Source organism: Alosa pseudoharengus, unplaced genomic scaffold, assembly GCF_046254945.1.
Source record: "Alosa pseudoharengus isolate Yale_2024_CS ecotype anadromous, Long Island Sound unplaced genomic scaffold, YU_APseudo_1.1 YU_APseudo_1.1_scf_6, whole genome shotgun sequence".
NCBI classification, from domain to species: Eukaryota; Metazoa; Chordata; class Actinopteri; order Clupeiformes; family Clupeidae; genus Alosa; species Alosa pseudoharengus.
The window spans coordinates 12,820,772-12,835,898 of NW_027468848.1; the positions used below are offsets into that span (position 1 = coordinate 12,820,772).

At 38.9% G+C, this 15,127-nt stretch overlaps 1 protein-coding gene across 2 annotated transcripts; it reads right to left on the reverse strand.

Annotated features, from left to right (window-relative positions):
- Positions 1 to 308: 308 nt before the first annotated feature.
- cunh12orf43 (chromosome unknown C12orf43 homolog) lies at positions 309 to 4,215 on the reverse strand. Of its 2 annotated transcripts, XM_076270049.1 has the most exons (7): positions 4,128 to 4,215; positions 3,714 to 3,829; positions 3,519 to 3,549; positions 3,259 to 3,357; positions 3,072 to 3,166; positions 2,773 to 2,860; positions 309 to 1,042 (listed from the first exon to the last, which is right to left on the reverse strand). In XM_076270049.1, exons 2-7 carry the CDS (start codon positions 3,820 to 3,822, stop codon positions 703 to 705), a joined length of 762 nt encoding a protein of 253 aa, XP_076126164.1. In that variant the 5' UTR covers positions 3,823 to 3,829; positions 4,128 to 4,215; the 3' UTR covers positions 309 to 702. The 2 variants fall into 2 exon arrangements, with proteins under 2 accessions (XP_076126164.1, XP_076126162.1); XM_076270047.1 differs by having other exon boundaries at positions 3,714 to 4,215.
- Between the last annotated feature and the right edge of the window lie 10,912 nt (positions 4,216 to 15,127).

The following is a 15,127-nucleotide window of genomic DNA, read 5'->3' on the forward strand; positions in this document are numbered from 1 at the left end:
AATACATTCAGGAAAACAACAATGCAACTGCACATTTGATATGCCAGATAAATAGTGTTGTTTTCAGGTTAGTGTTTGTACTCATTAGACCAATTGACTGTTGTTTTCGTGTGTATACTGAATGTAAAATTCTGCTTTAATAATAAAAAAAACTGCCATAGACACTAAGAAATTCAACCATTTTACCTATTAACTTGTCACTTGTACATTCTTATGACAAACTTCAAGATTAACTACACACTGCAAAACAAATATTGCTTGAAGTGTGCAATATCTTATGAAGATAATTACATTATATTTTAGTCAAATTAATGTAAAACCACACATCATTTTATTGGCCTTGACTACAATGTTCGGATGACAGCATGAAAAATCCACAAATAAAAATATGATCATTCCACAAAATAAAACATGATCATTATGAAGCACTACTTTTTCCTCTGAAATGAACAGAAATGTTTGCTCGGGAACAGAACTATAGTAACTTCACTTTGCATGTTCTCTTCTTCCTGTTTTGAAAGTCATGCCCTATATTCCACTATTTCCACTTTCTAGGCAGAAGACTGACAGTGACTTAACAGTGTCTCCCTTCCCACATGGTAACAAAAAAACTGGGGAAAGCCGTAGAAAATATGCACTGCAGACCAAATGAACAAAGACGACACATCAATCATCAGTCTCTTATTCTCTGTCAACTTGAGGTCAAGCCTCAACTTTCTTTTTCTTCTTCTTCTTCTTCTTTTTCTTCTCTTCAAGTTGTGGGGTCTCCTGTGTGCTCTCCTCTTGTATTTCTAAGTTTCCATCATTAAAATAATCTTTTCTTTCCTCTTCATGATCTTCCTCAAGCTTAGGAATTTTCTTCTTCTTCTTCTTCTTCTTCTTCTCCTCGGTGACTAAGCTCCCACATGTGTCCTCTTTGTTCTCCACGGGATCAGCAGAGTCTTTCTTTTCTTCCGTTTTCTCTGTGTAGTATGGGCGGACAATGTCTGAGATGGTCACTGCTGCTTCTTTGATCCTCGTATCCATCTCACTGTCACTGTCACTAAGACAGAAGGAATGAGTAAGTAAGTAAGTAAGTAAGTAAGTAAAGTTTATTTATATAGCACATTTATTTATGCAACCCAAAGCGCTCAACACACAGACATAAAAGCATAAACAGACAAATTAACAAATAATTGACAATAAACAGAAATAAGATGCTGGACGGAGTAGCGTAGGTTACCAGCGTACCCATAAAGCACAGACATCAAGACATAAACAAGCAAGTTAACCCTATGAACCCTATAGACTCTTTTAAGGGCATTCTCACTACCTTTAGTTATAAGCATTTATCCTGGTCATTGTCAGTGTCATTCACACATGCTATATATATTTCTTTTTTCAGCACAGCTACCCAGATAAGCCACCAATTCTTGCATTGATTTGATTTTGAAATGTATTTCACCACAGCAAGCTGCCAGCTGGACATGATTTTCATGTATGTGTAGGTCAGACTGTCTTGAATCTGGCAATATAAGATAAGAACCATGGTGGAGGTGGACTCTGGCCCTGAGCAATTTACAGAAATAGGTGTGTGCCTTATAGAAATGGCATTTTTTATTTAGTGATGAAAAACTACCTTTCTGCACAGATCAGTGACACAAACTGATCTGACCTGATTTGACGCATTAGCCTGGGTGTGCACTCATGATGATTCTCTACAACAACTTTTTACTGCACTGCAATGAACAAAGTAAAGGTAAAAAAAAAGTGTTTCTTTGTCAAAGAAATTGGGATGCAATGTGAGCCTTGAATTGGATACCATGCAGGAATTTCAAAACCAAATTATGAACATGCTTTGCCAAAGAGAAACACATGATAGCGTTGGATTATGAACATGCTTTGCCACAAAAACACACAAAAACGTGGGGTAAGTCAAGCTATGTCAAGTCAAATGTAAAATTCCATGACTTTTCCTTGATTTTCCCTGACAAAAAAACTTGAATTTCCATGACTTACTATATAATGGCTGGTACAATATATTGACCAATGATTTCAGAGCAGCCGCGTTTTTAGAGCGGGAGATGAATAAATGGGATTGAATAAACAAAGTTGGGCTACTCAGGCAATCGGTAAAGCTAATAACCACATATACACAAATGTAAATATTTGTATTATTGTAGTTTGGCAAGTGCATTTTAAACTGCTACAACAAAATTCCCTGATATTCCATGACTTTGCCCCAAAAATGATAAAATTCCCTGACTTTCCATGTCTAGAATAGACTTTCCAAAATTCCATGATATTCCAGAAATTCCATGACCTGTGGGAACCCTGATGTGATCACGGGTTCGCAAGTAATTCCAACGAGACTAATGGGTGTGCAGGTCAACGCAGGGTAGTATAGACTGTAAATATGATGCAAGTTAATTTGATCGCAAAGACAAGTGTGTAGTCTCGTTGGAAAGCCACACTTCTGCTCTATCACACAATAAAGGTTTCATCTCGCTGCAGCTAATAGTTGTGGAGCAATATAACAGAGAAGAACGGGTGTGTTTCTTGACACACTTCATGTCAATCAGGCTCTAAGGGTTAACAAATACTAAAAAGTTTTAAAAAAATCTATATTTTAGGAGGGAGAGAGAGAGGGAGAAATTGAGACATATGGCACGAGAAAGATCTATCATACAAATGCTCAACACTTTCAGTAGAAGCTGTGACGGTATCATGTGAGCTGTGAGATCTAGCCTAATTAGCTCTGCTGTGTTGATGTGTGTACCTAAGGGGTTTTACCTGGAGCTAGGGAGAGGTCTTCGCTTCAGTGAAGGAACCGGAGCTGATTCACTCATACCAGGTACAGATGTCGAGAAGAGACGAAAACCTTAACATGAGCATAAGAGAGGGAGGACGGTACATTAAAACTAGACAGAACTTTTAATCAAGTTAGACTAAAATAACCGAGAAGTGAGCTACTTTAAGCCACATCAACTTGACACCTCTATTAGCGATTAGTTCTGGTTTCATCTTCAGATTCAGTTTGATGGTGTAGTCATGAATGAGTGTGATGTTGCATCCATATTTAATTAATTCACCTTCATCCTCCTCCTCCTCCTTCTCTCTCTCCTTTTCCTGGCTAGACCATACCCTGCTGGAGTTCACAGTTGCCAAGGAAACTTCTGCTATGCAGCTGAAACAAACCAGAAAATGGAGGTAAAGAATAATGATGCATCTCTTTTGCAGATTAAGCTAACAGTGACTGAGATGACCATCAGAACTTACCTATCAAGCACATTTCCTAACTTCTTTGCCACGTGAGCTCGGAACTCTGGTGTGGTCTCCAGCTCATTGCCATCCTTCTCATGTTCAGATGCAACAGTTCTATTAATACAGGGGTCACATGGTTTCAGTTCAGTTCAGTGAATATTCTACTGATATTTACCAATACTAATGAATGTTTTACTATGATTAATCAAAGCTAAACCTGTAGCAGTGTAGATAAATCTGTGGTCACATAAACTATAATGATAACACCAACTTACCGTCGACTATGTGTGCCATTCTTGCCACATTCTGTATTAAGAAACATCAAATGAATTCAGACATTTCAAAGAGGATGCAAAACTGACATAACGTTCCAACTGAAGCCTTTTACTATAACGAAATGTATTTTATACGCTTTAAATAATACACAGTTAAAATAAAACTAACAGCTTGAGTAGGTTAATCTTTATTACCATTGGTGTGACCAGTCTGAGAGCCATTTGTTTTTGCAGGAACAAAACTCCACGTTGCCTCTTTCAGTTTCTCCGTGTCCTCTTCACTGCTGGAATCTTCACTGGACATCGTTTCTCTGATGAAGAATGTTTCTCTCCATGAAGAAGGTAATGCAAACGCGTAGCCTACAGTAAGTGTTAACTTCGTCTAGTAGCTCACGGACAAATAGCCTAAGCAGTTTCACAAACTGAATGGATAGATAGGCAGGCAGGCAGGCAGGCTATGCTATGCGGCTTTAGTTAGTTGACAGCTTGCTCTTGCTCATGGACGTTAAAAGTTTGACTATTTAACTACTTTAAGAGTTGCTTCCTGCAACATACACTTCTTTACCAGCAAACACAACTGCACGTGTGGACAGTACTACAATCACATACCGTAAAAAATCCTGGCTCAGTTAGATATATGATGATATGAGGTTATCATTAAGCATAACACTTCCACATTTTCCTCCACGACATGCGAAATCTCTTCTTCGTACCGCTGTAAGAATCAGTTAGCATACTCCTGCCATCTGCTGGACTGGAGTAGTAGGCACAGAAAACTAATTAATGAAGGTATTTTAGGTCACCAGTCAAAATGTTATTTTATTTGCACAAATGGATCAACATTATGACAATCACGCATCGTGATTCGGTTAACAGTTAGCATACTTTGTAAATAGTTATGGTTATAGGATTTGGCAGACGCTTTTGCCAAAGCAATTCACAAATGTTCACAAATAAAACCAATAAAATAGTTAACTAAAATTAATAAGTTAATTAACAGTTACTGCACTTTGGCTTTGTAAGGCAGTACAGCTAATAGCAATAATAAACAATAATGTCAATGCAATTTGATCTTTGATATTGCATTGACATTATTGTCAATTATCAATATGGTCATATCAATTAGGTTTTTATCCAAAGCTATTTAGAATACATACAGTTAAATACATTTTAAATATAAATAATTGAGTTAATATATAAATATATACTTAATTATAATAATTATGACAATAATCATAGCAATCCTTCATAACAACCATAAACATTCACAAAATATGAAAAGAACTAGGCTTAATTAGCTATATGCAAGGTAGGAGAGGGGGTCAATAGGAAGAATAAAGCTTAATCAAATTTCATTCATTTAATAATTATGAATTATTTTCAGTTCTGTGATGAAGAATACAGGAAAAATCTCATCCCCTTTGTGTCTGTCTGTATGCCTGTCACATTGTAAAAGGAGAGCCACATTTCATTAACATTCACTACCTACCTGGTAACTTTTCAAGGTACCAGTATCCCTGAGTAATAGAGATGGACAGGCATCCCTGTATTTTGTTGACTGACTCATGCCAGAAGTGGTGACCAGTATTGAATCACTGTCAGGCCAAAACACCTGGCAATATGTGTTGATAATTTGAGCCGTCTTTCTCCTGTTCACTGCAGCTGAAGCAGCTGACGTGCCTCCCATCATGAGACACGTTATGGTGACAGTAGTGCAAAATCCAAAATCACCTCACCTTAGAGATGCCCCCCCCCTCCCCCAAAAAAGAATCAAATACTCTGTCATAATCACCAGTTTGCAAACCCACCTCTTTATTAGGCATTATTATTTTTCAAGATATTAATAATCAATTTATCATATTATTTACAAATAAAAGAAAGTAGAGTTCACAACATTGTGTTCAGTGTACTTTTCAGTTGAGGCTTTTTTCTTAACGTGCTAACACACGCACACACACGCACACACACACACACACACACACACACACACACACACACACACACACACACATATGCTCAAATATAATCACACAGTATCCACCACTCCACTTGGGGGGTTTTGGATTTGATTAATCTCTCCTATTCCTGTTGGGCCTGGACATTTGACTCCATCTACACATCTCCACACAGCCTGTAGGACCCACCGAAGGTAGAGACCACAACTGGCAATTAGCCATGCTATTTTTATTCAATTAGCCATGCTATTTTTATGCAAGGCACATCATGCAATAACACAAAATGTGGGGCAAGTAAGGCAGGAATAGCGGTTATCAATACAACACCTGAGATTTACTGCATACTTATTATTGTGATCAATCCTATTTTAGCATCAAAATACATCCTAAGGTCGGCCTTGTGTGGTGTAGGCTGGACCACAATAAAATGTAAGAACCCTTTCAGAGCACAATGTAACTTGGCAAAATGATACTTGACCAAACTTATTATCCTAGCAAGCATTAATGCCAGATATGCTGTTGTTGGTTAGATGATTATTTTGCATGGCTTGAATAGCTTGCTACTTTTCAAGACTTCTGCTTTCATTACTTTTCATCAAAGTGAATAAGAGACAGGGGTTCACTATTGACAAATACGTTTTTTTCCCATTATTTTATTTATTAATATTATTATTGTAATATTATTTTATTTATTATTTTGCATCTTTATATATTTTGAACATTTGAACAGTATGTCCACGATGCAGTTGCATCCTGTAGGATTGTGTGAACGATACAGCATAATGAAGACTGTGGGAAATCACTTGAATACTGTATGTTTTGCATTAACTCAAACAAAGGAACAGCGCAGACAGTTAGGCTACATGTCGCAGCCTGGCATTTCTCTTACTAGCCCAAAAGGAGACCACATCATTAGGTGAAGTAATGCTACTTTGAACAGAAACAGTTCTGAATCCACAAAGAATGTAAAATATCTCCACTGAGGGATTTTTGTTTTGTTTATAAGATGTTTTGTTTATAAGTTGTTAATTTACCTTGCTGCCTTCCGTATTCTGCATGCATGACAGACGAAAGCATGATGGTGAGTCATGAGAGAGAACAGGAGAGGGATGTGTGGGGAGGGATGTGTGTGTGTGTGTGTGTGTGTGAGAGAGAGAGAGAGGGGGGGGGGGGGCAATTTCCAGGAAAGCTTTTAAGAAAAGAACAAAGCAGTTGCTTTACATGTGTAATGTGTGTGCACATCATCAAACCATGCTACTCTAAAAAGCTTGTATCAATGCAGTTCATCAAATAACCAGAAGATGGTGCAAGGCCATCACATTTATTCCTAAGCTCAACTTCCTAGTACTTCCGCCTTTGCCAAACGATAAAGAAATTGTAGTTGCAGGGGACCAAAAAAGTACAACTGATATGGCACCCCTGAAATCAACAAATGAGGAAGCAGACACAAGATTGGTTCTGCATGCCATTCACTGCCGTTCTAAAACTGTTGTATTACTGTTGTGTCTTCTAGGGATATTGATGTTCTCCTGCTTTTGGTATCCCACTTTCAACGTATGCAATGTAAGCATCTCTGGATGATGTATTGTAGAATACTGACGTATTGATTAAGAATTCAAATGACACAAGTAGGTTTTACTCTCTCATACTAAATAGTATGTATTGGTAAATTACACAAGTAGGTTTTACAATCTCATACTAATTGGTACGAATTGGTAAATTGTAATCAGGATAACTGTTTTGTACAGAACTCGGCACGTAGGATTGCAGGTAGCCTACCATGCTCTTTGTTGTCGTACATATCCAAGTCTGCTCCGTTGTCTGTTCTAACTATGTGCTTTAGAAAACACAGCGGTCAAAGGGGCCTGTGGAGGTCTGTGGTGAGAAGCACATGATTACACGGCTGTTCTTTGGGGTCCTGATCTTTTACCTCATCAGAGTGCTGATTACACAGGTCATCTATTCCTTCTTGTCGGCCTCCTTCCTCTTTCCTAGTGCAGGCAGATTGCTTTTACGTGCCTCATGTTGCCACGGCAACAAGATGTACAATCATCACCCGACATCATAGCAAATTTTCTTTAAAAAAAAAGTAATCTTTTCGCAAATGACTTCAAGAGCCCAAAGTCACACAAGAAGATTGTAAAGCAGTTTTTTGTTTTTGTTAACGCCTATAATAACTACTTCTAAAGGCATGATTATTTATGAGGTTCTGTCTTAGACCAAACCAGAAGTCAATGCCTGGAGAGGCACTGGTAGCCGAGGACATTATGAATTAGTTCATTAGATCTCTCCTGTGAAAAGAAGTCAGAAGAACATTTCAAAAACATCTCCTGGACTGCTAGCCTGAAAGCCAGCCGAACTTAGCCCTGCCCACAGCATTTGAGGTCAGGAAGTTCAGTCTGGAATTGTTCCATTGAGGAGCAACTATATCCGAACGAGTTATTCGGACCAATCAAATTGTCTGGACGGGCTTTGTAGGATGATGGACAGATGAGCAACACTGCCTCGTCTATTACATCCTCTGAGCACGCTTCGGTTGATTTTGTTTGCAACTAAAACGCTGTCGCTAGAACCTGGCTTCTAAGGCCTTGTTTACACATAGGAAAAATGCATATATTTCTCTCTTGATCTGGTCTTTCATTTACACAACAACTCCGGCCAAATTGGAGATGTGGGAAAACTCCAGTTTCACTTTTGCATGTAATACAGTGCCACCTATTTGCTAGAGGGGTTTGCAACAACTCTTACCAATCTTTTTTAAGCTAGCCTGGCTCCGCCCTCCTATGTACTTCCGCTCAATTTTAATTTCCCTTCAGTACGTCGTCTGGGTCTGCGGTATATTCTTGGGTTTTCTCCCGGTCAATCTTTACCTGTCAAATCAGCGTGGCTGAGAATGATGACGGTGAGGTCGTGCGAAGACGAAACCGAAACTTATTGTGATAAACAGAAGAAGCAACGCCTGCAAACGTCAAAAAATGCAGTTGGAAAAATGCAGAAATTTATTTACAGCAAAAGTAGACCCACATGCATTGTTTCCTGACTGTTGATGCTGTTTATTGTCAGTTTCAAAAGTTTAGGCGAAGTAGGAAGTAACGTTAGGGATCTCTGATCAATATGATTGGTAAGGCTGGACCAATGATTTCAAAGTTAGTGCCCGTCATGTCAAGTGTTGCAAACGTTTCCCTAACGAGAACTACCAGACTCTCTGTACAAATAAAATGTACGTATGAGAGTCTAGATATTTCCAGGCTTCCAGGAATAGTTTAAAGCATCGGTGTGAACAGAATATTTTTTTCGAATAACCTACCTTACTACGTATTCGTGGTCTTAGATTTCGCTATCACGTGTTGTGCAATATATTGACAGCCAATAACTTTTTTTTTAAAAACTTCAAGTGTTACAATGTTAAGGTATTTGTGGAGAAGAAGGATGATTCAGGTGTTCTTCTTATAGCTCACGGTGAGCTATTTTGTCACTCTGATTGGTTAGATCTATCCAATTGAGTACAGAGGCATTTCCCCCCTGTATTGGTTGAAACACGCCCCATAATCACGTTCCAATGGAGCAGTATCAGACTCAAATTCTGACTAGAATTGAGTATGATGACATCAGGCTACTGGACTGCAGCAATGGCTTCTCTTTTTTGTCATGCAAAAAGAGGGATGGTAGATGTCTCATACCTCTTCTCTTCTCTCCTCTCCTCTCTTTTCTTCTCTTCTCTTCTTTAGATGTATTGGCGACAAAGTCACAACATAAATTGAATCATAAGATGCATATTTAAAAAAAAAAAAACATTTCTCAAAGTTTGCAAAGGTAAAAAAGGCCAGATGGTAATACTGTTGGGATGTCAGAGAAGTGTTAAGTCAGACAGAGCACTGTCTTTGCACCCTCCTCTCTCTCTATCTCTATCTCTCTCTCTTTCTCCATCTCTCTCTCTCTCTGTCTCTGTTTCTCTCCCCCCCCCTCTCTCTATCTCTCTCTCTCTGTCTCTCTCACACACACACACACATGCTGTGCTCTGCAGTGGCGGTGACCTTTACCCACCGGCCTGATGACTTTTGCTCCGGCTCATGCTGACCCAGGTGTCACTATGGAGACTCTCCAGCTTTAGAACAATACACAGAGAAGCAGGAACGCTGCATGGAGGCTGAATGACATAAGCAACATCGAGGATAGAGGAGAGAGAGAGAGAGAGAGATAGAGAGAGTGAGAGAGAGAGAGAGAGAGAGCTGCATCACATGGTGGATTTGTTGTCTAGTTTATGTTCTCTTTGTCCCAGCAGTTTTAGTCTACACTCTGTGTATCTTTATTGATAAGCAGTTGGACTATAAACATTTTTGTGTGACACTGTCAAGTACACGTAAAATAACCATCTGTGCAAATAATCGTTCAAAGTGAACATATGTTTTAAAAAAGAGACGTGCAAACACATGCACAATCACCACATTATTCAGTGGATAGCCACATTATAAGACAGTTTTAAGAGGCACTTCAGCCTTGGTCTTTAAAAAGGGAACTAAGCGTATTTGCCCTGCAGGGAGTGCAAAACATTAGGAGTCCAGAGTGTCTAGTCTAATCTCCTGGAGGGAAGAGTTCTCCTCTCATTCAGCTGCACCAGTCAACAGAATTACATGTCAGTGTATGCATGTCGGATTCCTTTCTTGTGTATGGAATTAATATAGTATCATATATTGTTTTTCATTGTATTGTATTATACTCTATGTGTCTATACCTACTATGCATGTGTGTGTGTGTGTGTGTGTGTGTTCCCAGTGAAGACCCCAAGGCACCCTCTAGGCACAATCTCAGTCTACTATCAGGGCCTGCCGGCACGAAGCAAAGCACCTGGTCGCAGCCTGACTTTGCCTCCTTCACACACACAGACACACACACGTACATACACACACATATACATACACACACACACACACACCCCACACACACACACACAAACTTCTGCATGTCTAAATCAGACCACAGCACCAGAGGATAGAGAAGGTAGCAGGGACACTCAATGATGTGGATAGCCTACAGGTAGGACACTGCCACAGATGTCTCTCATCTCTCTCTCTCTCTCTCTCTCTCTCTCATCTCTCTCTCTCTCTCTCTCCATCTCTCTCTCTCTCTGACTGTCTCTGTCTATCTGTCTTTCTTTCTCTCTCTTTCCATCATTTTCCATTTGTTCTCTTTCTTTCTTTCTTTCTCTCACTGTCTGTCTCCCTCTCCCTGTCTTCCTTTTCAGTAACTGAACGGAAATGGCCGAGAGAGGATCTAAAACTAGCCACCAACACAAATAGCAGTCCCAGCTTGAAGGTCTTTGGCATGAGTGATGATGAGCTAAAGCAATAATATGGCATGGTTAGAGGGGAGACAAGGGCCATTGGGCTTAGTGAATTCAAAACAAGGCCACAATAATTGGAAACACGTTGTCAGGTAACATTGGCTCTGTTGAAAAGTCATGCCTTCTTTTCGGTTCAACAAACACTACGGTGAGAAGGTCAAGCCAGTACCATCAATTACTCTTCTGCCTTCATTATTTGCCAGTGGTCACACAGAGTAAAAGAGCTCTGTTTATTTAAGGTGTGGGCAGGGGCTAAACATCCTTGTACAGAGATGCTTTTCACAACTCCAAAAAAGCCAAGAAAATACTCAACTTCAAATATTACCCACATAAAGACATACAAACACACTATCTATTTATATAATACATACACATACACACATACACGCACACACACAGAAGTACGTACGTACGTACGTACCCTCAAAGAACGTAAGACAGAGAGGGAGAGGCGAAAAACATGCACATTCTCGGAAGCTAAGGAAAGGTCTTCTGGTCCTCTGGGCTTTGCCAAGCATTAAATCATATCCTGGCCTCCCACAGTCTCTCTCTCTCTCTCTCTCTCTGTTTCTCTTTGTCCCATACAAACACATCAGTTTCAGGCCTGTGAGCATCAATCAGACACCAACCCAAACACGCAGCCTCACTGCTTTCAAGATGTTTACTGTAGCTCTTTTCTCTTTCTATATTGTTCACACACACACACACACACACACACACACACACACACACAAACACACACACACTAGTTAATCACATATGGATCATCAGACATTTGATTCATACAGCATTTTATTTAATTTTATTTTATTATTACTGAAGTTGAACAGTCTTAAAATGAATTGTGTATGTTAGACGCTGTCCTCACATATGACACAAATATATTAAACAAACAAACAAACAAATAAACAAGTGGGTTAAGTGGACACAGATGCAGCACCACACAGTACCGCATATATACATATACATTATAAACCTACAGGACATCCTCTTCAATTCAAACAGTCATACAATCAGTTTAGTCCTCTTTCAACATATGGAATATATAAGCAGCACATTTCAATTACATTGTCTTATCAAGTACATTTCAAAAACACATCCAGACAGTAGCTGATTGGCTATGACAATGGATCTGGCCCGATTCGGGCACACGTCTGATTGGCCAGATTCATTCCGCTGTGTACGGCTATCTGGGTTCTACGGCTAGACTCTTGACCAAAGAGCTCATCTCGCGCTGGAACACATGGCTTATAGTTCTCTTGTTTACTGAATTGCTTTGGCACATTGCTCAACATTTACAAAATGAAGTGCATTTCAGCAGGAAACAACACACACTACCTGCTAAAGCCTGTAACTCGCTCAATTTGTTTCATGTGTGTTTTAATAGTAAATAACTCTTCACCTCAATATGTATTTCATTGTTCATTGTACAGTAAATTTCAGCCCCAGCACATCCACTTCTGCACACATCCCCTGGCTTTGAAAAGACTTGAATGAATCTGTATCATTATCAGTCACTCAAGGAAGCAGACAACTAGTGACAAGTTCACTGGACCTACAAATAAACTGTGGATGGTGTTTGTTTTTGTTGATTTGTTTGTTTATGTTTGTCACACCACTGTATTTGCTGGAAAAAGGAAAATATGAAAAGGATCATATTAATAATAATAAACAGGGCGAATGTAGACTAATATATTATTTATATTACTTCAGACAATTGTCCTTATAAATTTGCATTACTAACAAATAACAAATAGCAAATTAATGTTATTGTGAACTATGTGATATGTTTTCAGATTGTCCATTATCCTTTGAGAAATGTGCCAAACCAATTGCACATTTTTTTTTCCTTGAGCAAGTGTTTAATTCTGGACCTCACTACGCTGGACTGTAGACAAGAAACTCAAACAATGACATGTGAGTCATTGTTGGGTTCCGGAGAGCAACAACGACACTAAAGAGCATCACGGGCCTGATCGTGACTGGGTCTGTTCCACAATCCACTGTTCTCCCGAACGATGTTATATGCTCTCTAAAGAACCTTCCGGAGCTTTAGTAAGACACTAGGCTAAAGCAAGTACACAGACGAGAAAAATACTCAGCATTCAGACACAACAGATATGTGCATACACATATTTGATTAACACAGATGAGAAAATACTACACATATAAATACAGTACACTGACACAGATCACAAGACAAACTTTTAAAATGCTAGGAATACAAATTTTAAACAGCAACTTTCTTGAATAAATATTAAAACAATGAAACCAACAGTGAGTAAAAGTTAAAATGCTACATTTAAACGTTTCATAGACTTCATATTTCAAAGTGAGACAGAACTGTTTAAAGTGCACCGACTACAAAATACAGCTCTCAACCTGTTATTTTATCTTACATTGTAAAGGTCCTTGAAGGTCATCTGACAACCTTTCTTTGCTTCCCCATAGAGCTTGTGTCATGGAACCCTCTGTTACATTCTAGAACATTTCTGTGCTTTGCTTTTAAAGGGCTATACAAACGATGGAAGTGGTCGAGAGTATGAGACATCAATCAGAGGTGCACTTGTATTGGATGCCAAATAAAGCATCAAGAATGGCTGCTGGAGAGTATTTTAACTTCACCTCTCCATGTAATCCAAAAGACTCTACACACTTGCGATACTGCGAAGATTATTTGTATTGATTTTGATGAAACAGTCATTATTTATCTATCCATACAACCAGGAAGTAAGCAAAGACACATACACACAAACATGCACACACACGCGCACACGCACACAATATAAATTAGCACTCTCTCAACCCAGATAAACATTACTGCCTTGAATATTTATATCTTGAATATCTTGAATCTTGAATAAAATACCATAATAGGTCAATGACATCTAAAACACTGCACATTTAATCAGACAGGGCAGGGAGTCTAGTGACGGACAAGCATATGAAAACAATCCTTTTATTATTCTCGGCAGCTCACCATAAATACTAATCTTTTTTTTTCGCCCCTCATTTAAGACTGCACCCGGGGACAAACACAGTCCTCACCATTAAGTTTGGTCTGCGGCACAAAAACATTCAATAACTTTTTTAATTCATTCGCTTCACTGGTTGCCAAGTGAAAAAGTGTAGTTTGGCCAAAAGCATACATAGCTGTGCATGTTATGTCTATCTCCTGTGTATTATTCATTACAAAACTAGCAGGGGTCCACCATTTTCGCTGTGTACACATGCTGTGATGGCAATACACTATATTTTTTAATATTGAGCTTCTCTGTCTCTTGTCTTATTTGGATAGCAATGGACACTTGCTGGATATGCACCTTATCCCTTAAAGGTGTGGGTTTTTCAACATTCTAACATAAGATTCCGTTCTGCAATAATTGAAGGTTCTAAAATTCTTTAGAACGTTCATTGTCCAACATTCCTATCACTCCGGTGTGACGGTACACCTTTAAGGGTTAATGTACCTTGTATGGCTGCCCAAATATTTATTTGAAGGATCTTTGTGTACAGCCCTTCTTCTGTAATGATTATTCACAGATAATCACAGAGATACAATAATACATTTTAATCTCTGAGAATAATTCTTCCATGATTTCCCTCAGTTAAGTATGGTTAGGTTTATTAACACTGTAGGCTTGTTTGTGCAACAGACTACAGTGCTACTACTGTGCTACTGTGTTAGTTGGAGATGGCGGGGCGACTACAGTGCTCTGGATGTAACAATCAACCAATAACGGAATTTCTAGCCAGGCGCAGCTGGTTCACTTGGGCAGGTTGGGCATAGCTCTACAAAAAATGGTAGTGTCTAGATCAGATCTGCTGGATGGACAATGGGGTGTGAGTTCCGGATTACGTTCCTGATGATGCTCTTGTAACTAATACTCGTAACTGACTAAACCTAACCCTAAACTTAACCGATCTGATCTACCATTAACCACCAAAAACCCATCCAGCAAAAAACAAATATGGCAGCATGTGCTCAAGGAGAAATAATAGTTATTTCCAAGAAATCCATTGCATAGATTTCTGTGATTCTTGGTGTGTGTATCTTTTTTATGAAACATAGTGTGAAAGTGAAATAATTTTTAAAACTTAAATAAGTCAACGGCAATAGCTATAGGATATATAACTGTAACAATTGTTTACATTGTAAGAGCTGAATGCAAATCACCGTATCAATCGAAGACTAGCGGCGACCAAAGAAAATATTGTTGAATAGCTTGATACCAGTCTGCCAGCAGTTTCGGAAAACAGGGACCCCCTAATGGAGTGTTTCGAAGGTTTCAGACCCTAAATGCCTATTCCTC